The 24430-nt window shown below is 45.1% G+C and overlaps 1 protein-coding gene across 1 annotated transcript in view; it reads right to left on the bottom strand.

The window, feature by feature from the left end:
• Positions 1 to 24430, bottom strand: part of gse1 (Gse1 coiled-coil protein) — a 153187-nt gene that overhangs the window by 5294 nt on the left and 123463 nt on the right. Inside the window, exons 3-12 of the mRNA XM_026377558.1 lie at positions 17843 to 18040; positions 10896 to 11104; positions 6225 to 6391; positions 5762 to 5962; positions 4022 to 4189; positions 3565 to 3929; positions 3006 to 3315; positions 942 to 1585; positions 707 to 819; positions 350 to 614 (exon numbers count right to left, since the gene is read on the bottom strand). Of these exons, the coding sequence (XP_026233343.1) occupies positions 350 to 614; positions 707 to 819; positions 942 to 1585; positions 3006 to 3315; positions 3565 to 3929; positions 4022 to 4189; positions 5762 to 5962; positions 6225 to 6391; positions 10896 to 11104; positions 17843 to 18040 (2640 nt within the window). The remainder of the gene's footprint in view (positions 1 to 349; positions 615 to 706; positions 820 to 941; positions 1586 to 3005; positions 3316 to 3564; positions 3930 to 4021; positions 4190 to 5761; positions 5963 to 6224; positions 6392 to 10895; positions 11105 to 17842; positions 18041 to 24430) is intronic.

Below are 24430 nucleotides of genomic sequence, written 5' to 3'. Positions count from 1 at the left end.
ATTCCATCCATTATATATGGCATGTAAAGGGCACTTGGTTAGTTCTGCTGTGTAGTGGTTTCTAACTAGCTTGCTGAAGAACGCTGATTGAGCTGGCTTTCTGGGAACTCCAATTTTTTACTTAAACGAGAGAGCCGCGGTTTGTGTAATTAAGAATAGCTAAAAGGCATTGTTACGCACAGTTAAGTCTTCCACTTATTCATGTGTTCTTGAAACATAATTAAGCAAAACGTTTGGTAAGCAACACTAAAGACCTATATTTAGAGTAATTGTTAGTCACCCATATATCCAGTATTTACCAGGTGACTAAGTAAATGATGTGGAAGAGAATCCTTGTTCCATCCCTTACCTCTCCTCTGCTGCACAGTGACATGAGACAGTCTGAACATGGTGAGGAAGCGCTTCTTATCCTCCAGCTCTGGTGCTCGGTCCATCTCCTCTGGGGTGAAGCGTGTGCTGAGTTGAGGAGGGGGAGGAGTACGTTTTGATTGCGAGGCAGGTGGGGAAGGGCTGCGCTCCCTGAGCATCCTTCTCCTCTTCCTTCTCTTTTGCTGTACCAGCTCATCCCGCCGGCCTACTGTGGTGAGGGCAAACACTCCCAGAAAGTCCAGTTTCTGTTTAGACATGAGAAGAAAACGTCATCTTACTGTTTATCATCATCAGTGTGGAACCCACGAGAAGCCCATGTGTTGTGCAGGTATTTTACCTCTGTGGAGTCATCCAGTTTGAGTGGAGGCTGCTCTGCTACTCTCCTGAGATGGGCTCTCACCTCCTCTTCATCACTCTCATCATATGAATCATCCAGATCATAGTAGTAACCTGCAGGAGACACAGATGTCACTACTGAAACTCTTTAAAATATTTAGTTTTTTTGTTACATAAATCATGTCTGAGTGTGTACTGTAGCTTATCGGGTGCAACAGTATTCCTGTGATGAGTACCTTTCTCCCTGGCCTCCCTGCGCCTCTTCTCCTCCAGGTCCAGCTTGCTGACAGGCCGGCGGTGCTGCTGCAGAAATTCATCATAGATCAGCTTCGTGTCCGGACCCATCGCCAGTGTGGATACCTGTCCTATCCCTGACCCTGTGATCATTCCTAGCCCCTGTCCATGTCTACTGTGCCCTGGGTGTCCCTGGCTGTTCTTAAGTCCAGCATTGCTTTTCAAAGCTCCCTCTAGTTCATACTGGCTGGACAGAGACAGCGACGCCCTCTGCTGGTTGAAGAAGGACTGAGTGGATTTCTCCAGATCAGCGAGGAATGTGCTTGGCTCTGGCAGGCCTGGAGGACCTCTTAGTGGGGGGTACTTCTCCATTACTCCCCCATCTCTCCTTCGGGTTCCATCCTCATATTTGGAGGGCCCTGGGGGCGGGCGATTGAGCTCATAGTGTCCCACCCCCGAGGGCTCATGGTTACGTCTGGACTCTGAGGCTGTTTCTATAAGAGATACAGGGTTCCACAGGGTGGTGGGAGGTGGAGGGTGGTGTTCACGCGGTGGCTGTGGAGGTTTGGGAGATATGAGGGGCGGAGGGGCACCTAAATGAGGGTGGAGGTCCCGGCTTGCTGGTTCATGGTGGTTTGGTATGGATCTGTAGAGACACAATGAAACGGGGTTATGTGTTATGATATGTATATCACGATACACAGCCTATATCTTCTCTTAAATTGAGAAAAGAGAGAGGAGTGTTTTCCAGTCACACATGCCTTGCCTTTTTCCCTTCATCCCTGTCAGTATGTCTGTGGGTTTGTGTGTCTGTGCAAAGCGGTGTTATCAAGCCCAGGCAGAGTCGCCCAGAGCAGAGTGTGGATGTGGCCGTGGCACACACTGTGCACCAGATACACAGGCCTGTTTTTGGCCCTTGTAGTACGGCATGAATGTGCATACACACACACACACACACACTCAGATGGTAGTCTACTGAGGAAGAGGCCAGGAGAAATGACAGACAGGCAGGGAGAGAAGAAAAAGACGAGCAGGGGAGAGTGAGGAATAGTTAGAAAGGGAATCACACCTAATGATAAGACAGAGGAGAATATATGTGTAGAGGGAATTTCTGGAAAACAAGAGACTTGAAAAGCAATAGAGATTTAGTGGTAGGGGGAAAAAAAATCTGCAACGGTGAGGCAGATGGTTGATGGACACTGGCTCGATCGTCTTTCCAAATCTTTCCAAATCAAACCTGGCAGGAGTGCACACTGCATGACCGGTCAAATTATCTATGCTTCCCAGTTTGTGTTTGCATTTTGGTGTGTGTGTCTGTGCGTCTGTGTGTGTGTGAGTGAGTGCAAGTAAATGTGTGTTATCTGCAATCTGCAGCCTGTGAGCTGTGATTCTGTGATTATACTGTAGGGTTACCGATAGCAGATGCGTTTATCTCTCCTGTCCTACCAGTTGAGCATTAACCACAACCTCACTTCTGAATTACATACAACACAAACACAGGCACAGTAACAAAGGAGGGTAAGTAAGGGGCTTACACTGTGCAAGGTTTAGAGGATTAGCTGAGAATTAGCCTTTGTGTATTGTAACCATCCCACTCACTGGCTGTTTGAAGCCCCCTACCCACTACACATGAAACAGCAATCATCAGGACCCTGCTTTACACACTACATCAACACCTAAACATAGCTGCCCGTTTGCCTACATGTCAGGCCTGGAAGGTAGCATGGACAGAAATAGAGTAGATGTGATGCTTCTGACAGGGTTTATCTTTTTCCAGTCCTCCCTGAAAACAAACTTCTAAAGCCTGCCAGCTTCTGAGGCGTCAAAACACAAGCACAACTGTCCCTATCAGGCTAGCTGAGACAGACAGCCAAACACCCCAAAATAGTGTGTGCACTGGAAGCTTGCATGCAATGTGGTGTCACAGAGGTCCCAGAACTGCTTGTCTCTATCAGATAACATGGGAAAAACAACTCTGCAATCACTGAGTTATCTGAAAATAAACACTTCAATGGCTAGTGAAATATCTGCACATGTTGGGTGGACTTCAGTAAGTGCTCTCTCACCTGTGTGAGTCAGTTTTAAGATCTGGTGCGTCAGGTGGCCGACCCAAGTCCAGATGCTGCTCCAGAACCTGCTGGCGGAATTCAGACACCTGGTACTGACGATCCTCTTTCTCCTGGCGCAGCTTGCGTTGTCTCGCCAACCACCTCTCCTCCTCATTGGCCCTCTGAGCAACTATTGAAGCTGGAAGCCCTGCCCCCACAGTGCCCGTGAGGTAGAGGCCAGGGATGGGATGATGTGATTGGACCATTGAAGAGTGGAGTCCTGGCGGGACAGGTTTGGGAGCAGGAAGGGCAGGCTCTTTGGTTTTATCTGCAGAGGTCACATGTTTGGAACATTTTATGTTAGAGCTGCAACTATTTATTATTTTACTTTAAATGTAGAAAATGTAAGAAGTAATTTCATTTTAGAAGCTGAAAACCCAGAGTGGGCTGTCAATCAAAACATCAACTCATGGATTAATCTATTTATTTTTAAAGCTTTTTTTTTTTTTTTACACAAGTGTTTACAAGCAGTATGATTGTAGCTTATGGAGGCTACAGGCTAAGTACAGACACATACCAGCCCGATTAGGAGTAAGTCTCTCAGGCTTGGTTCGGTCCTCCTGCCCCCGCATGGCATGGAGCTCAGCCAGATAGTGGCTCTCCATGGCCTTGGATGCCTGCAGCTCCTTCTCCCTCAGTGCCCTCTCCTTCTGCCTCTCCAGTTCCTTCTCTCTTTCTCTCTCCTTCTCCCGTTCTCTCTCTCGCTCCCTTTCTCTCTCGCGCTCTCTCTCCCGCTCCAGCTCCTTCTCGCGCTCTCTCTCCCTCTCTCGTTCCCTCTCCCGTTCTTTCTCTCTCTCTGCCTCTCGCTCCCTCTCTTTTTCACGCTCACGCTCTCGTTCACGCTCCCTTTCTCTCTGCCGCAGCTCATCCTCCAGCTGAAGCCTAAAAAACAAAGTGGACAGAAACATGAAGGAGATGGATGTTAAATTTGAAAATATGCGTGCACATATAGTTGTAAGTTAAGGGGACGTTACCTTTCAGACTGCAGTGCTGACAGTGAAGGGTGTGTGAAGTCTCCAGGGTAGCGGACCCCTGGTAGGTGCATATGAACAGCAGAGGGATGGATGGGGGGTAAAGCTCCCCCTGCTGGCAGTGGATAGAAGGGTGACCTCAAAGCAGAGAGGCAGAACGGGTCATCCATCCTGGAAGATAAGGATTGCAATAAAAAAAAAAGAAGAAAAGAAATAGAGAAAGACAAAGAGTCAGCCTCCCTGGGTGACAGTACAGCGTCACTTTCATTAACCTGTGTGCCTCCATCTCCCAGAGAAGTAACATCACAGGGCCTTCCATCCTTCAGAAAGGCAGCAGTGCCTGTCAGCTAACCTCAATCACTGCACAGCAGCTAAGAGACTGTGCTGTGTATTTTTGTGTATGTGTGTGACATCCTCTGCTCATCCCCTCATTAAATCCATTACAGCGCAGTATGTGATGGGTGCTGCAGTCCTCTGATCTTGCTGGGTTGACAGACCAGGGGCACGCAGCCTGTGTGATAGCCCAAAGCAAGCAGTCTCCTGCTTGCTTTGAGCAAATCTTGCTGCTGGTGTTTTTGTATGATCTATTTCTGTAGGATTACAATCTTGTCCCTCCTATAACAAGTAACAAAACTAAAAACTAAACCTTGTTCCATAACCAACATTAGTGAGCAGGATACATCCTGTTTATATAAAAAGCTCAAGGATTTTATTGTGAGTTTAAAACCATCTCTTTATTAAAAACAAAAAATATTAAGGAAACATGAATTGTGGAAAATTGTTAAATAGGTTTAGTGCTTCTTGTTTTATGAAGAACATCCCTGCATCAGTAACTAGCGCGATCATTATCCACTGAAATATTACTGCAGCCTTTGGCAATAAATACTGATTTGTATCTATTTATTTTAATTTCCCTTGATTTAACAGGTCAGGACATTTTCAGACAAGCCCAGTTTTCAGTCTGACAGCAGATGTCAATTGGTTTAATAGAAAAAATGGTTAGCGCAGTAATCATAGTTTATTTCTCAGAGAATTTTTACATTATCAGGTTAGTAAGCTAATATAGAGACACGAAATCAAGGTAGAAGTGAATATAGTTTATGCCTGCAGGTGAAATATGCTCATGCTCTGCAATTTTTATCCTGGTTTATTAAGAAGGAGTTAGCTGGATTAGCTCTTCTTGTCCAGTGAAAAACAAGTGTTCTGAAAAATGAATGGCAATTATAAAGAGAAGTAAAAAAATAAATAAGGTTTTTAGGGTCATGTCTGTTGAAGTGAAAGGACTTTCATTAAGGATTCAGTTCATCCAGTTTGAGAAACTTTGCTAGAATTTGTTGCAAAGAGGGAACCCAGTGCTCAGTGCTAAAATGTATTTGTTGTAAGTTATACTCTGAGTAACACCTCTTGTCCATGCTGGTAGTGTGTGTTTGGTTATTTTGTCTGTTACTGTACACTGTTACATTGCTTTTTTCTATTTTCTGCTGTCATCTGTGTTACTCGTGCAGATTAAATTCTCATAAGCTCAGATACCTTTCCCCAGTGAAATAAATATACAAATAAAGAACATCAACAAAATATTTTACCTCTGGGAACATAAATTCAAGGTCAGCTATACTCTAATGCCTTTACTGCTGACTCTAAGCAACACAAACACCTAGTTCAGTTATATGCACTGGTTTGCACAGTTTGCTCTCAAAGGAAATGAGTGCCAAGTCAACAAAACAGATTAATGGACAGGCTTACCTGTATGGTGTGAAGGATGGGTGGGGTAGGTAGCTGGGGTGATAGTAGGCAGCTGCTGCGGCTGCTGTGGCAGGGTCCAGGCCCAAGGGCAAAGAGGGCATGCGGAGGGCTTCCTCAGTCGTGGCATAGGGCCGGAAACCACGGAGGTACTCTTCTGGTACAGGACCAGGGGGCACTGCATTAGGCAACTGTCTGGGCAGACTTGATGACAGAGAATAGGTGGAGGCAGAAGAGACAAATGCCAGTTAGTTAGAGTTGTTTGTATTGTTTGGTGAACATACATACATAAATTCATACCACTTACCACTTTTCTAAGTCTATTTACACCAATGCAACAAACATTTGCTGCAGCTGATTATTTCAGTGGGGTTACATCCATAAATGATTGAGCATGCACTGATTTCAAATCAAGATGATTTTTTTTAACCTGGAAAAAACAAGAGCAGAGCAGTGTGTGACTCACTTGAGAGGCTGGAACCGTGAATCCTGCATGACAGCACTGGGGGTGAGACCAAAGGCATAGGGGTTTCCCAGGAGGTGGGCAGGGACAGAGGGACCAACCTTTTCCTGGGAGAGGGTCCCCTCTGCACTCAGACGCTCCCTGCTGGCCCCACGAGGCCCTGAGTCAGCCTAGAGAGAGATGCAGAAAGAGACTCATTGTCTGTGAGGACCTGTGACCGTCATGGTTGTCAGTGCTCATGGAGCCCCATCCTGTGAGCGTGGAGGTGGGGGAAGAATACGTCTGTTTCTGTGTAACAGCCTCCCTCACTCTCTCTTCCTACCTCAGGCACTTTTATCCACTTTCTTAAACACACCACCTCCCTGTAAAAATAGATGGATCAGCATGTCTCTGAGGGGAATATATAGTAAAATAGAGGAAGCAGGCAAACAACAAAGAAAAAAAAAACAAACAAAAAAAAACAGCCCCACTCTTTCACTCTAATTGCAAACGAGAGATGTCATCCTTATGATCGATGAAGATGTGGTAATGGTAGATGTACAGCAGCAGTACTTCTAAAGAGATGATGACTTTGATCTTGACGAAACGTGCGTGTGTGCACATAACTTACACACTAACATCTACAGGGAAGACAACAAAGTCCAAAAAGCAACATCCCTCTGCTTCTGTTTCTTTTTCTCTTTCTTCCTTCTTCTCTTTCACCTCCCTCTCTCCCTTTGGCAGCAAGCCTGGTCTCACTTATTCAATCCCACAACAAACACACACACTCACTCAGCAGGCACATATACCGTTTCAGAGCTACAAAGACATCCTGCTGTGGGAGTGGGAGTGCATTTTCTGAAGCTTTGGTTTCCCCCTGCCTATCAATGCAACTGTAAAACAGAAACTTATATCTCCTGTACGAGGAAATTGTTTATAGAGGAATATACAGCCACAGAGGATTTTCACAGGAATCGTAGAACAGTTATCTCCTGCAAAATGATACTCAAAGTTAAAGTTGGTAAGGGAACTAGAAAAAATGGAAAGAGGAAAGGCAGGAAAGATAGAGAGCCATAAAGAAAACGAGCGAGAGGAGAAAGCACTTCTTGCCCTACGAAATTAACCTCTGAGCTCCCTGGGATTTGAGCGAGACCTTACAGCAGCACTGTCCTCCCTCACTAGTGCCTCTGATAAAACAAATCCCATTTAGTGAGCCATTACCTCCACATCCTGCTCTGCAGCCACTGACCCAGGCTGACACTGGTGTGCCAACATCCAATCTTGTATGCCTCTAATGTTTAGACTCCCCATATCCTACTGTGTGTCTTAGACCCCCCCCCCCCCCCAATCTCCAGTAGTTTAATGTTACAGTTCACTCTTTGTTGTTTGTTGCACTTCAATAAACAGCAAGGCACTTTTTTCCCCTTAAACCTCCTAAAAGGAAAAGGTGGATGTTCCCTCCCATGTCAACAGCCACATGGAAAAAGAGGTTCAAAAGAAGTCAATATCAGATAGTAGCTTTGGAATCACAATCAAGATGCCAGACTCTCTGTTTGCTCAAAGTCTTTTTTTTCTGATTGTCCAACACTACCTAAAGCTGAGGGGTTAATATCTGGATATACGATGTATGATGTTTGTGAAGTTTCCTTCAAAACATTAGAAAATGAATGCTGTAGATAGACCAAACAACACACTATTCGCCACTAGGACAACATCTAAACACAAGGGGCTGCTTGGCAAATATAATCTGCAACAATTTATTTATAACTGTTGAACAATGGCTATCTGATATTTGTTTGGTGACCAGTAGTTGGTATGAATCAAATGTGTGTTGAACCTGTGTTGAACCTGTGTTTAGTATCCTGTGTCATAAAAAGTTTTGGTTGTGTGATATTCATAAAAATGACTGGTGCAATTCCCAGACAAATATTACCAAAAAATGATTAAACAGCAATTTTACAGAATGGAACAGAAATACTATCAGAGGATGAAAAAAATCACATGTTACATGTGAGATGATCATCAAAAATTGAGGTAGAAACCGGTTTGTAAAAGAGATTGTGTACATATTGCTATACAAGACCACTTCACACTAGTTATTTTTGTGTTACAGGGATGCTCTTTCTGAAGAGGTACTGCACAAAAAGCAAGACTTATTAGAGAACACATGCAAAACCCACACAAATCATACACAGCAAAAGGTATTCTTTGGATTTAGATCTCATACACTGTAGCACTGCACTGACACTGACTGAGTGATACTATATACTGATGTACAAAAGATTTCTTCAGCCTTAAATAGAATGAAATATCTGTTGGGGGCAAAAGTAGATATTTTCCATTTAAAACATGAAGACTCGTAACAGATACTGTTTGCAAGTCTGACCACTCTTTTGTTGGGAGCTGCATAAAAAGAGTGTTCTTGGGTGCACTCCAACATTAGTTGTGACTGTATAGTCAAAGTGTCTCCCTGTAAGTGTGGGCACCATCAAGATAGAATCCCCATTAGAGAGGCACCTTAGTCACTCAGGAACCTGCAAATCCAACCAGCCATCCCATTTTGACCTTTCACCCTGCCAAAAAACAGCCTATTCTATTCTCAAACACGCATTATTCACCGGCAGCCTGCCACATCCACACTACAGAGCACAAATACAAGCACTCAGACTCAAAGACACATCCATTAACAGCCATGTTCCTCTGTGTGAGCCAGGCCCCTGTAACCCCCAGTGAGGGTGGGAGACCCCGCGCTCTGTAGAGCACTCGCTTACGCCTCTCAGATGGAGCCATGAATCCAAATTGCCAATTAAAAAGCAATTACAGGCAGCAGCGGGAGCAGACTCCTGCAGTCATTAAAGCAAAATGCCAATGCACCAAGCCTCCCTCCTTCACTGCTTTGCCATCACCCCTCTGAAAGACATATTCATACCTCAGCCACAGAGACACTAATCAACCGTCCGAACACACAAAAAGAAGGACATGCACATAAAACCCACATCAACAGAAAAGCTTTTCTTAGATGCTTTACAGGGGATCCAGAGACTGCTGCCTCTGTATGCCTCTCTCCTCCCATCAGTCGGTTGTTTTTTTTTTCTAAATAATTTCTGTCTTTTGTCATTGTTACCCATATTATTCCTCACATGAAATAACACAATATTCACATGTAGCTTAACCAAAATAACATTTGGCCTAAAATGTTATGATAATTGTAGACTCAGAGGGTGAAAGAAGACAGGGGAGACAAAAGAGGACGGTAAAAGTGCCCTTCTTCCCTGAACACTGATTAGTAACGTCTCAGTTCCAGACAGTATCGTCTTTGTTTAAGAGGGACAGTTTGGTGACATGTACAGTATGTGTGTTCTTTACGCCCTGCAGCTCTTGGTGACCACAGGTCTGTGTGCTCACTGAAGCGACTACACATAAAATGGGGAGATGCTATGATGCCAACTTTCACGACAAATCTCCGCTGATCTGGCCCCAACCTCCATCCCAAGCTGTTGTCCGCATCAAGTCCCTTAACCTCCTCATTCCTAGAAAGTGTGGCCCTAAGATGCTAGAGGCACCATGAACCCAGTAACACCACCTTTTTGATTCGAGCTTGAACTCTTACACACAACACTGACATAGAAAAGTATATAAACATGCACAGATGATTATTTAAAATATACACGCATGTGGAACAGAGTCACAGGTAATTCTGTCCCTTTACGTCTTCCTCTCCTGTTTAAAACTTACTATGCTAAAGGAATAGCAAAACCGGGGTAAACTCTGCTGTCTTTTCAGCCCCTCCAATCTCTGGCTGACCCTTGAACTGTGGAGGCTCATTTTGTAAAAGCTATAAATACAGAGGGTGAGGGTCAGGAGGGCTGTCCTGGGTAGAGGACAATGGCCCTAATGCTACCATGCATTGCTGGCTGACTACCCTACTCATTCACCCTTTACTATCCCCATTCTCTGGGTCTCTTGGGGACTGTCAAACTATCTTGGAGAGTTTACGCATGTTGCAGAGTGCTGTTCATAACTGTGCGCTTGGCCACGACCATTAGCCCTGAGCTGAGATAAGAAGGCTTAAAGCAAGGCCATAATCCATAATCCACTCCTTATCAAAGCAAGCAGTTCTCTCTCTCCCCCACTACACAACAGAAAGTGGGTGTTGGGGTGACGAGGCAGAGGACGCACTTGACTGCTTGAGTAAAGAGGGTGAGGCTGGAGGTGAGGCTGGGGGTGGAGTTAGGAGGCTAAAGGCTGGTGACATGGGAGGGGCTCATTCAAGACCAAGAGGGCTAAGTAGGAGGAGGGCTAGAGAGGCACAGATGTTAGCTGCCGTTGAGGCTGTCACCTCGATGTCCCAGTGGCAGCTGGCATTGTTTAACGCATGGAAGGTGGGGGGTTACGAGGGAGGCAAACATTCATAGACCCGTCAGCTATGGCACATGTACATATGTCAAGTACGTACTGCAACACTATGGGTTACAGGCCAGCTACTAAATCCATTAATACCTCGAGAGACAGTGTGAATGTTTATGCAGTCAGGGGCTGAAGAATAAGAACTTTGAATGCTTTAATAACTAGGTGAGAAGCGCAGAGGAAAAATAAATGGGAACAATCAGACGAGGCAAGTGAAAGAAAAAAGGGAATTAAAAGACAGGAACACAACAGGCTTAAGGTCAGTGTGAGGTGTGAATGGGAATTTACCTGGCGGCCCTCGTTCCTCCACAAGCCGTTGCTTGTCTTTGTTGGAGCAATAGTGACTACAGGTGGAGTGTTTGGCACGCTGTGACCCGCTGGGGGAACCAGGACAGGCCCTGGACCAAGGGGACCCCTCTTGGGTGTGCTAACTGGAGAGCTGTGGTTGGTGGCTGGGGACGACACTGGAGAGGACTCACTACTGATGGAGGATGCAGCTGGAGAAAGACAGAGAGAAATAATATGAGTACAATGAAAAGGTACCCAAAAGCAGGGACAATAACAGTTTTAAGTTTTTCCCTACTAATTAGAAGCAAATCCCAAACTATGATCCTGTATTTCTTTCAGCACCACAATAGCAACAAATAACCCATGCACATATGCGCATGCACACACACAGTGGGCCAGATGGATAGCTCTAGGCCCCTATTATGAAGTGACAGTGATCAGGATGAGCAGCCCTGCAAGAGTCACACAGCCTTGACATGGAGGACTCACACACACACACACACACACACACACACACACACACACACACACACACACACAGAACATCCATACTGGATGTGTATACAGTCAGTGGTGCTTGCAGCCACACACAGAACTCCCCCTTCCACACACACACGCATACACACCACACACACACACACACAGCAGGTGACGAAAAGCTGGCCCAATGAGCTTCTCTGCTGTGCTGTAGCTGTGCCACATTAACAAAGCCCTCCAGGGAAACCCTGTAGCGCAGGGTCACGGTCTGGTCACATGCCTCTCTTTCCACACATCTCGCTCTCTCTAGTTCCAATGCGCTCATATGATGTGCTCACAGTCACATACACATATCATTGCAAATTCATCTTTTTACCTTCCCCCCCATCGTTGCTACACCTTCTGTTCCTCTCCACTACATCCACTATGTTTTCCCTTGTGTCTTCTTTTTTATGTTTCCTTTGCTCTTTCCTGTGGATCAACCTGTGTGTTTTCTCTACATTTCCTCTCATTCCCTCTCTTCTTCTCCCAACCTCTGCCTCCTGACAGTACAGTGTGCCGTATGCCTCCACTGCTCAGAGTGAACACAGCATTACACAGTCAAACTAGGTCACAACCCTCTCAATGGGACACACACTTCAGTGCTGCAACAAGGACAGCAGGAGATGTGTGCTTTCCTCTGTGTGTGTGCAGGTACTGTGCTTTTGTGCATCAATGTGTTTACGTGCTTTTGCAAGCAAAAAAAGGCAGCCAAAACCTCAGGCCAGTTTCAGGTCTACTTCCCCTCCAATTATCACCATCAGAACAAAAACCACAGATCTCTACCCAACTGCCATTTCTTCCCTGCTTTGGTTTCCGTGGCAACATAACCTAACAGACAATGTCAGCTTATGATAGGTGAAGTCAGGATTTTGACCGATCTTAAACACCTCATTCTGACTAATACCACTAAATAATGGAAAGAATCAATAATGGCAGTGACGTGGTCGCCTACAAAAAACCTGAAAATCTATGTGTGAGTGGTGATAGGAGAGGGGGGGGGGGGGGGGCAAATGTGAGGAAAGGATGGTGATGATACATGTGAGGTGAGACATGAAAATGAAAAATGATAGAGGATGGGGAGTGATTGGGAAAAAACTGTGACAAGTGAGAATGCAAAAGAGGTGTGAGGTGAGGCGAGAGATGGAGATGAGAGGAAAACAGGGAGGTAAGGGTTGCAGACGGGTGAGTGGGTGGCGGGGACGAGGTGGGGGATATTGAGGGGTGAGGCATATCTTGTCTGCACAATGGCAATTAGTGGCCTAATCCTCCCCTCCTCACCTCGGAGAGCCATTACTCTCCCCTGCAAGACTAGGCCAATCAATAGCAGCCCACTCAGCCTGGGGAATGGAGCTACACTTAATACAGCTCTAGTGTCACAGCCTATTCATTCAACACACACACACACACACACACACACACACACACACACACACACACACACACACACACACACACACACACACACACACACACACACACACACAAATTCACAACATGCATACACAAGCATGCGGTAACAAATAAGGCTGACGGGAGGGAAGAGATGGAGGGGAGCAGGGGGAGGTGATCACAGTGATTCTGAACTGCTAAGCAACAGACCTCTAACTCTATGTATTTCTCTCACCCCCCTCTATTCCCATCTCCACCTTTTGCTCCTCCTTTCCCATGTAGACACAGAACAGGCTGGAGAAGAGCCACGGCAGACTAAATAATTAAGAGAAGAGGAGGAGAAGCAGGTGAGGGAAGAAGGAAATAAAAGAGACAAGGACCATCTACCAACAGCTTTAGTGTCTTCTTACAGCTTGCAGAATATGTGTACAATATCCTCTACATGTATACACACAAAAACACAGCTATTATTTCTGTATCATTCCTTTCTTCTAATCGTTTCTAACACTGCACGCCAACACCACCCACTGACCACTTCTTCATACACCCTAATTCCTTTCCTTCTGTTCTTCAAACACTGCCTGTGCCTGCCAACCACTACATAGATCTGTCACACTCAATGGACAATTTTCATAAGCTCATTTACGGTAATTCCAGCTGGTAAGGCCTCAAGAGGAGTCTTAAAGAGAGGGGTTACATGTTTGCGTGTATGCATTTACACGTATTACCCCATATCTTCCAGTTTAAACTATAAAAATGGAGTCTCTACTTTCTACAAGCCTACTATCCACACCAGTCCCTCTCTTCTCCCGTCCCCTAACATCACTGTGCCATCTGACAGAAGAATCATACATTAGGGATGTGAATGGCACCTAGCTTGTGACATTTCTGCCATATGCTCCTCCTATTCCATCTATACAAAGAGAAGATGGCCACACATGCTGGCCCTGTAGGAAACTAGTGGAGGAAGAGGAGGAGGAGGAGTGAAGCACAAGCCTTCATCCCCAGAGTCTAAAACAGTCTCATCAGCTTTCAACCTGCACTTCATTAGCTGTACTGATTGTCACTTGTTTTGTGTGTAAGGGTGCATGTGGTGAGGTGATGGGGTCGTAAGGGGGTGCAGAGAAAGATGGGGGAACAGAAGAGGTAGAGACAGAAGGAATGAGCAAAAAAAAAAAAAAAAAAAGACAAAGAAAAGGAAAGAGAGTGCTGTCTCAGTCCCAAGCTGCGTGTGATTAATGTGAAGCTCCTTTCTCTATTGCCTCCTCCATTACCAGTCCCACTCTCCCAGACTGCCTCCACACTTGACTGCTCAGGCTAAGGCGCACACACACACACGCACACACATAATATATAAGCAGGAGCAGCAACAAACAAAACAAGCTGTGGTCAGAGGTTGTGGCCAAGTGTGCCAGAGCAGTATGCACCTTTTACATCGGTCACTGACCCAATCATAAAGCCAAGTAAGTCACCACAGCTCTTAAGCAGGCTATCTCATTTAATGTCGTCCGCAAGTTATAGCAGTGAATCCTGTTGGGTCAGTAGGTCACAATAAGAAAACAACATTACAAAAAACGTTATAGTGTTGCCAACTGGCCCCCACCAAATCCTCTCAAACCATCACCACCACTACGTCTGTCAAGCTGTATGCCCTGCCATGCAGAAGGTGCTCTCCTCAACCCCACCAACACACCCACATCAACCCTATGCCTCCGCCCATCTCCCTCCCAGCATGCATTACAACAGCATCAGCACTTAATTAAACAGTCCATTTCACACCTGGTGTGCAAAGCAGTGCCCAGCCAGCCCTGCGTCCATATGCCACCCCACCAGCATACACTAGCACAAGCTTTAACATGTGCACACACGCACGTTCACACGCACACACTACACACACACTGATGCACAAAACACCGCACACACCTGCTACTACAGTCTTGGCCATGCATTGACAACACAACACAAAGCCTGTAATCTGCATCACTGAGTGGGGGATGGGAGAAGCACACAGTGTGTGTTGCTGTGCCAGTGAAGGAAAAGGAAGACAGTACAAGATGGCGGATGGAAGTAAGAGGAGCAATCCTCAGTGCCTTATGCTGACTGCACAAACTGTATACTATGTTTAAATTCTGCTTTGCTACTAAAAAAGAGTCATAAGAGATGTGTATGCTGTGTATGGAGAGAGAGAAGAGAAAGGAAAAGCAAATGAGCTTGTTTGTGATTGTTTCAGGGACAGTCACAGCCTGAAGGGTTGCCTTCAAGAAACACACTCACACACACACACACCTACACACACACACACACACAGAATAGCAAGGTTGTGCGAGCTCCAGGCAGGCTCCAGATGGAGAGGTCAGAGACATACTGCCCCGCTGTCCCAGCATGCTCTGGGCTCCCAGAAACAAGGGGAGCCTCTGGCCACACACATACATACACCAACACACACCTACGTATATACAGATACACACGATCTCACAAACACCTTAGGTTTTCGAAAATCGACTAATTACATCCGATTCATATTTTTTCCAGCCAATTCATTCCATCTATCTTGTGCAGATTTATTCTCCCTCTCTTTCTTCTCTCTCTAGGCAGGGCACTACAGTTGGTACAAATGCAGTCATGAAATTCTGATGGTGTGTGTATGTGTCTAGGAGTGTGTGAGAAGAAACAACTGAGAGGATTAAACCCAGATCTGCCTAATTAATCAGATATCAGCAGGCCTGCCTTTTTGAGGCAGTGTGTTATCAGTGTGTTTGTTCACACATGTGAGTTTTATCCTGTGTGTTCACGCGAGTGTACATGGAATGAGAGTGTGTCCTTTACACTACTCTGATACTCATTATCCATCACCTCCCCTCTTCAGCGCAGCACTCAGTACACACAGAGCTATTCATTATACTCACCACCGACAAGTGACGATGTATGTGTCTGTGTGTATATGTGTGTGTGGGTGTGTATATAAACAGCAGCCGTGCTCCGGGTCTTAAATCAGTTCAGCAGCCGGTGGCAGTGATACCAGTACTCAAACCTAACTAAAAACGCTGTAAATCCTCTAGGCCTTAGGACACTGAGTCATGGCACCTCATATATACACTGAACTACTCACCTCAAAGCATCAACGCAGGGTGAGAGAGACAGAAAGAGAGGAGAGGTTGAGTCAAGGTGGTTAATGAAAGGACAGCAGGCTGCAGCATGCTGAAAAATCACGAGGCTTGCACAGTTGCAAAGACAACTGTTTGCATGTGTGTGGGTGTCTGGGTGTGTGTGTTGCCTATAAATACAGGCTCTGCAGACAAAGAGGTGACTGAAGCTCCAGAGGCCTCACGTCTTTCTGCCCACCCCGGAGCCAACGCTCCTAACACGGGCAGAGACACTCCTTTTGCCTGACGGCTGACTCATTGCCTGCACCAGCCAGAAGGAAGTCAGCAGGCCTCAAAAATAACAAAGGGACTTTTTTATGCTTTAAATAAAAAAGGTGGTAGTGCTTTATCAGACAGGATCTGGTGTCTGTGTGACAAAGACACAGAGAGGAGCTCTCTGCCTTGGTAGATCATAAATTACAAATAGAGCAGTGCATACTCATTCTCACAACACAATGAAAAGTAAAAAAAACAAAAAACAGAAGTATTCAAAATATGACTAAAGAACATAACTCTTGTGTTCTCCAGCTGCATCTGACAAAAACGAGGATGAGCAACAGAGATAAGGCAAGATTCCAGTGGAAAAAAGGTGAGCCCATGTTAAAATAAAAGCCAGGTCTGGACTCTGAAAGTGAATTTTTCTTTTGGCAAGAGTAAGAAATTAATAGGGCTGGCATGCAGGGTTGAGGGAGTCAAGAGAGACAAAGGGAGAGCCGGATTGAGAGGGAATGAGGAGAGGTTGCGACTGAGTGCTTCCTCTCGCTCTATAATCAATCATTTGCTTGGTTCTGGTCTCCATGCTGAAGTGGGCTGGAGAGCAAGGTGTCCGGGGACAGCCAGGAAGGAGGGGACCATCTGATTTAAGAGCCAAAGACAGGACACCTTGGGCAGCTGGGCCTCCCTGGAGCCATAGCAGAGTCACACATATAAATTTGTACATACACACACATGCATGTATGCACATGAACACGCTCACATACACATATAAACTCTCACTCTACAATGAGAATCTCCCTACCGAGACTCTCCTGTGTAGATCTTGCTTTGTTTAAAACATTAAGACACAGCTTTAGTTTATTCTTTAGCATATTCCATAAGGTTGTACACATCAATAACCAGTTATTCCACCACCTGATGCTTATTTCATATACATACAAGCCATAATACACACAGACAAGCACTCTGTGCACACACATAAAGCACATTAAGTGGGTCAGCTGGAGTGGCTCCTCTTCGTCCCAGCATCTCCAGGGACACCAACTAATTCAATCCTGTGTGGATATCACTCCACTGCTATTAGCGGTTCTGCACTCGGCTACACATACTGGCAATGGAAAATACGTTTTTTACACAGCGCACACACACCCATATAAACCCCACACACAAAATGACCAAATACACAACCACATGTGTACACGAGGACACTTGATCCAGTCACTTAATCGGGTTCAGAGGATAGTGAGGCCGGACATAACAATTTAGTTCTTATTATAGATTGGGATTCAGGTAATCTTTTCACATCATCGCATCATTTTCAGCAACGTTCACGGTCAGGCATTAAGACAAAAGACAAGGACTTTAAAAGAACTTTAAAACTAACTGCAAACCATAACCTCCTATAAGCTATAAATTTAGTCAAACTAAGCCTTAATACCACCACTCAATGACCACCCAGTGAAACATACTACATGCTTCCACAACTGGCATTTGTTCAGCAAATGCCAGAAAGTGCAAAAGGAAATGCTGCTACCATTTCTTTAGCTTCAATTTCGTTACACAACCAGAAGTGCTGCCATCCAGAAGACTTGTACAAAACGCAAAATGTGCAGTAAAAACAAAGCAAGAAAAGTTTTTGTCAGTGTCCCATCACTGCTCTACAGACAAGTGTGGCTTTACCTCGCGGTTCTTCAGCTTGTTTCGCCAGTTTACGGAGGGCTGCAGCGAATCCAGAGTGAGCAGACTGGGTAGCAGGGCTTCCATTGGCTACGATGGAGCCGTTGAGAGGCGACGGGGTGAGGGGGCTGACTGTCGCCGTGGTACGGGTCGCCGTCGAGATCATTCCTAACGATGGTGACTTTGGCTCATGGCTCATGCCTACAAAATGCATAAAAGGGAGGGGAGTGGAAAATTATTAATCAATACTGCCTTCATGAGGACCAACAAACTTTTTGTTACATATAAACACGTTCACTTCTTAGGTCCTGACTAAAACTAATGCAGCCTAACAAAATAGTCCAGTAATAAATCCTCCATTAGTGATGTTCAGTTTAGTTGAAACTGTTTTATAGAGTTGTTGATTCAACTATATGATCATTTAGAAGATGCAGCACAGTTTAGTGCAACCTCCAAAAACCACACAGCTGAATCAACACCTTAGCACCAACAATTTCAATTTATTCTTACCTTTACGATTGTACACTATATTGGAGGACTACAAGCTTTATGTAGATATACCTAATGAACTGTATATTGCAAGAAATGCAAATGCAAGAATGCAAAGACGAATGCAGATAAATAGACGTGAAAAGACTAAGGCACACTGCTGTTTCCTCGTACAGAGTAACATATAGAGCAGAGAGTGTGGTGCTCGGTATCTGTGACAGCTGGGGTGGATGGGGACTGGCATTGTGAGGGGCAGAGGGGTTTTGGTTGTATGGCTTAGGGTCAGAGGTCAGAGGTTAGGAGGGCAGGTCAGCCTTGCCTTGCTCAAAGCGCTCCATTCTGGCTGTGTGTCTGCCAGAGGTCCATGGTCACAGAGCTTACACAACATCCCTAGTGAGCATGCTCCAGCACTACAAGTGTAAGTATATTTCTTACTGACATGATCGTGTTACATGTTTTCAGCAACTCCCTTCTTGAGAGTATGAGTAATATTGTGCTTAATTTAGTAATTGCTGCCATGGATGTACTACTAAGACCCTTCTTTAATCAGGAGAAAAGAGAATTATAACAACACTATAGGGGAAAATAAACTATGGTGTTTCTGCCAGATGGATATTTTTGAACTTGGACACGTTTTGAGTGAATTACAGTACATAAACAGTCAGCTCTACAACAATAAATAAAAATGAATGTTACATTATATTTAAACAAAGGTCTTTAACCAACAGCAGCAGAGGAAACGGTGATTTATGTGTCATATCACTTCTTCACCTCAGATTAATAAAAGCCCAGTGGCGGCTGAAGGAGGAGAGAGGGTGAGGAGGTTTGAGGCGGCTGTCTTTTCCTTCCTGTATATGTGTCTATGTGTTGAAAGGTGACACTGTGTTGACAGCCCCTTGGTCAGTGGAATCCCTAAATGCCAAATCGGTGTGTGACAGCCCTTCATACACAGGCAAAACACACACACTGCGCGTGCGTGCACACATGGAAGGGTGGCTCAGAGGACAGGGTAAGTTCAGACTAGGGTAGTTTGTGTGTGGTAGAGGTATTAACTGTTACACCAAAACATGTACGCATGCCAGAGATTTTTCTGAATCCTCCTTAAATCCACATTCAAAGCAAACTTCCAGCTAACAGAACAACTTCTAAGACAAAGACATACTCAGTGAAATGAAAGCTGCTTAAAAACTGTGTACTGTATCCATGGCAAAATTAGATAAGAAGGTGTTATATCTGGGTTTACCCCAGAGGCTGAGAGGGCTATAAAAAGATTGTATTCCCTCCTGAGAAGAGACCAAGGTGTGTGTGTGTGCATGTGTGTGTGTGTGTGTGTGTGTGTATAGTTGTGTTGGTTTTCAGTGGACACACACAGAGACAAGTCAGGCATGAAAGAGTGAGTAACACTCCCAACACCTCCTGCCTGTAACCTCCCCGTTACCCAGTGCACTCCCGATGAACCCAGCACACAATTAATAATGGAATCAACAATGACTACAGTCTGAACAATACACACACACACACACACACACACACACACACACACACACACACACACACACACACACAGTGTTGCTTAAACTGGACAACAAGCAAAAGAACCACACGCCAGCTACCCATGTAGATACTGCCACTTCGTCAACATGCTAGATTAGTGCTCCTTTCTCTCTAACGAAAGTCGGAACAAGTCAGAAAAGGGAGTGAAACAAACCCACGAGGAACTATTTGAAAAAACCTAACATACTACAGAGTAAGAGAACACGATACTCAAAGTTTGTATGAACCACACACACAAAACCACAGGACAAAGTAACGCAGCAAAAGAAGCGACAAGACAAGCACATAGCTTGACAAATATACACACACACAGGCACACATCCGGAGGTCGGGCAGTGGTTCATGACCCCCTCCCTCATAGATTAAAAGCATGGCCGAATCTCCTTACTGCACAAAGGAGTGGAGCCGCCTGGATCCCCCATGGCTGCATCTTCACGTTGAGCCCAGCCCAGCACACACCGGCAGCCACCGACAGGACACACACCATCTTCCTGCTCCCCTTTCTCTTGCTCTCTGTCTATCTACTTCCTCTCGCCCATCGACCCTCTCTCTCTCTCCCTCCCTCCTTGCCTGCCTGCCTGCCTTCCTGTCTCTCGCGCTGCCGCTCACAAAGACCGTTTAGAGCTTATCTAACAAAGCAACACACCACACATGCTGCCTATCTCTCCCCTCCTTGCTCAAGCCCTCTCTCTCTCTCTCTCTCTCTCTCTCTAAGTGAGAAAACAGAAATTCTTAGCCTAGCAGCTGCTGCGATGTCACATGACCTCATCGCCCCATTCCCTCTCCCCCCACCTCGTTTCACTGTTCCTCCTCCTCCCCCTCCCCTCTCAACCTATAATTCCTCAGCCATTTGCAGATAACAGACACAGGCATGCATGCTGCCAAGGCGAGCTGGAGGAGGGGGAGGGGAGAGGAGAAGAGAAGAGGAGAGTAGCTGAGGAGGAGGGGGGGCGCTCAGCCGGTCAGCACATCTGACCCCACCGCTGAGGAGCGACAGGCAGTGTGTCTGTATTATGTGTGCATGTACACAGATGGATGGCAGGGGCAGGTTAAATATCTGAGGTGTCCTTTCCTTCTTGAGAAAGGAGAAGGAAGATAAAGAGAACGAAAGAGAACATGTCCTGGCCTGTGACAAGCTCCACAGCCTAAGAGAAAAAACCTTTTGTGTTAGAATCTTTCTCAATTCAAGTCAATTTGCTTTATCATTACAATTGGTACCTTGATAAAAATGAGTATCGAGAAAAAGTAGATAGTGAAAGAAGGTAAAAAGAAAAGATTCCACACAAGGAAGTCATACTGAAACAATGTAACCGTGCAGAACACACACTCCGACACATGTTACGTGGAAATACATGTACTACAGTTATAAGGAGCTGTTATCAGGGTGGAGGAGACTAATGCGTAATAGTGGTCGGGGGTGGAGGGCTCAGGAAAAGATTAAAGCGTGGGTTTGACTTCCCCTCTGTCCATCCTGCTGTCATTGCAGGGGTGTGAATGAGTTGTTTCTTTAGTCACTTCCTCCTTCCGTCACTTTTCACAGAACAGCAAGGGAGCGAGAGCGATGACAGGGAGAGAGATTATCTTTGGGGTAAAGCTACATGGTGGCCAGTATTGAGCCAAAGGTCAAAATGGACAAAGTTCCTTCCTGTTCCTCAAGCCATAGTCTGACACCCCTGAGAAAACAGGGCTGCCACACTCTCCTCCATATTTGTCCCTCTTCTGTACCCCTTTCCTGCCTAGCATCATGGAGATGGAGTTGGAGTACAGTTCGTCTTTGCTGCCTGCTTTACAGTTGTCTGCCTGTAGAAGTTTAAATGAAGCAACCGCAGCATCAAACCACTTCATGGCACAATACAGGCTGAGGGGGGCTGCAGATGGCAATGTAACTTTCCCCACAATGACACTTATTCAGTCTCCTTCTGCTGCTTCTCAGAAGTAGAAATGTAAGCTCATGCGGCATTTTTGTGACCAAGTTCAACTTCCCTGGTTTGAGTCTGATTTTGCTGCAAGTCATGCCCCATCTCTTCGCCTTCACTTCCTGTCAGCTCTCCACTGTTTCATGCAGAAAAATAAAATGTCCTGTCAGACTTCATAATAACAGCTGAAACCTCCAATGGTAAAATGAAGAATGGCATAGGTCCATTTAGATCAAATATTAAATATTAAAACATGCCTACAAGGATAACATTAAAATCAATGACAGTATTTAAGTTATGTGTGTATAGAGACCTTCCTCTGTTCTGTTTATACTATTCTTTCTAAAACAGGAAAACAAGTCAAAGATGTACATCAAAACTCTATTTATAGAGAAACTAATGACAAATAGTATGGCCTAAGCAACCCAGGTTGAGTAATGTCATATGAATTTCCAGAGAACTGGGACTGCCTCCACCTCTAAACAATTTGTTTGTGCATCCAACTTTGCTGTATTTAAGTAGCCATTGGTCCTTCTTGAAAACCTCCAGCAGATGGCATAGTCCCCCTGCTAATCAGAGGAGGTCTGTTAATGAAACAGCATGTGCCACACTCCTTTAATCCAGTGACACGGAAAAAGAAAAAGCAGATCTTAAATGATATTGCTGTGGATTATGAAAAAGACAAAGGCTGAATCCACTTGCAAGAATGATATTTCAAAAGGTCTTAGGAGATATTAGTTAATTACATCTTTTGGCACTGTAGCCAAAGTTTAACACTTGCTGACAATCCAAGGGTTAAAGGAGTCTGTTACACACCAAGCTTCCTTATGCAATTAACCCTTTGAATGTTGTTACGCCCTAAGGGAAAACAAAACAAAGCCCTGAAAAAAAGGAATGTAGATTACAACAAACCACACACAAACAAGATCCCGCCCATACGCACACACACACAGAGCAGATTGACTGCTAAATGGCATATAGTAAACACACCGTTTTAACGCCCTGCTGGGAATAAAGCCGATCACTAAGTCCCATAGTCAAACACACACGCGCGCACACACACACACACACACAGTTCCACCCTTTTGCTGGTAGGAATGCAGATTACTCTCTCACACACAAGCACACATGCGTTTTTGTATGGCAGTCAGTGTGAGGACACTCATTGACATAATGCATTCCCTAGCCCCCTACTGTCGTGTAGGCCATGCTAATCTACTCTGGTTCAATTTTTTATTTATCATGTCTACTTCCTTCCTCTAACCCTAACCATGACAACTAACTTCCTCACCCTAAACTTTACCCTACCTCTAACCCTGAAACCTAGCCTTAACCCCAAAATTGCTCTTTAAACACCCTTCTCATTGCTTTGTAAAAATGTCCTCAGTTCAATGGTTAAACATTCATACTGATCCTCACAGTGATAGCCATACAAACACACACACACACACGCATGCATTTAAAGTAAATCCTCTTGGCTCCTGTATGCCCCGGCCAGTAGGGAGATAATGCAGTGGCAGCCCTAGCGAGTGGTTAATCTTTAACCAGGAAGGGATTTGCCTATCAGCTCGTTAAAACTAGCAGTGCAGTCCTGCTGGCCCATCTATCTGATCCAGCCACCAACCTGGCTTGGCCAAGTCCAAGGCAGCTTGGACTGGAACCGCACTGCCTACAACTAACTGTTTATCCATGCACTGTCTACCCTCAAATGAGCAATAAGAATGTTATTGCAATAAAATGGCAGCTCTACATGTGTGGTCAGGCAGGCGACTAAAGCACCATTTCTAAATGTCTTACTGTTTTCATCTCTGAATACTTTTGTAGCTCCCATGTAACATAGCCTCTGTGGTTTGGCGTTTTGTTCCACTCCTACATTCCTGTTCTTACTTTCCACTAACAAATAGCACCCTCGCTGTTTTCTGATAATGTCTTCTTTGCTGTGCTATCAGAGCTGTATTTGCTCACACAAAACAAACATTTACTGCTGCTTCACATTAAACCATTTTCACTAGCAATGGGTTATTATGAATGAGACACAGGAAGCTTATCCAAATTTGTTACTTAGCCTGAAATTAATATTAATTTACATGGTGGGTTTGTAGTTTTTAGGTTGGCAGAGCAGTTTTTAAATGCTGCATGAAGGAATCGCGAACGAGATGTGGTCACGGTAAGTTATATAGAGTTACAGGCTCTTTAGGTGATGCTTGCTGTAGTTTGTGTGGCTCAGCAGGCTAGCAACCCACTATCAAGATAAACCACACCTTTTACCATGTCATTTTGTTGTAGGTAAGTGGAAACCCCCTCATTACTCAGATTATGATCTCTGATCACAGTGTTCAAAAATGGAAGCTCACTTCAGTCAGAGGACACAGGTTCAAGCAACCACTATGTTGAAATGATTCAGAGTAAGTAGGCAGCCACTGGTACAAGAGAGAGCTCAGAGTCAGCTTGATGAGTACATGTCATCATGAATGGTTGATGGACGTGCTAGCTGGCTGAAGATTTTCTGACGGGATGAGATGAAAGGGAGGAGGCTATGTTCTAAGTTCAGAAAGAAGGACACTTCAGGCTTAAGACAGATATAAATGAAAAATGAAGGTGCCCAAAATACCAGTGAGGCTGCACTGTGGAT

This window comes from Anabas testudineus, chromosome 3, assembly GCF_900324465.2.
Source record: "Anabas testudineus chromosome 3, fAnaTes1.2, whole genome shotgun sequence".
NCBI classification, from domain to species: Eukaryota; Metazoa; Chordata; class Actinopteri; order Anabantiformes; family Anabantidae; genus Anabas; species Anabas testudineus.
The sequence above is the reverse complement of the archived record's forward strand: the minus strand, read 5'-3'. Positions and strand labels throughout refer to the sequence as shown.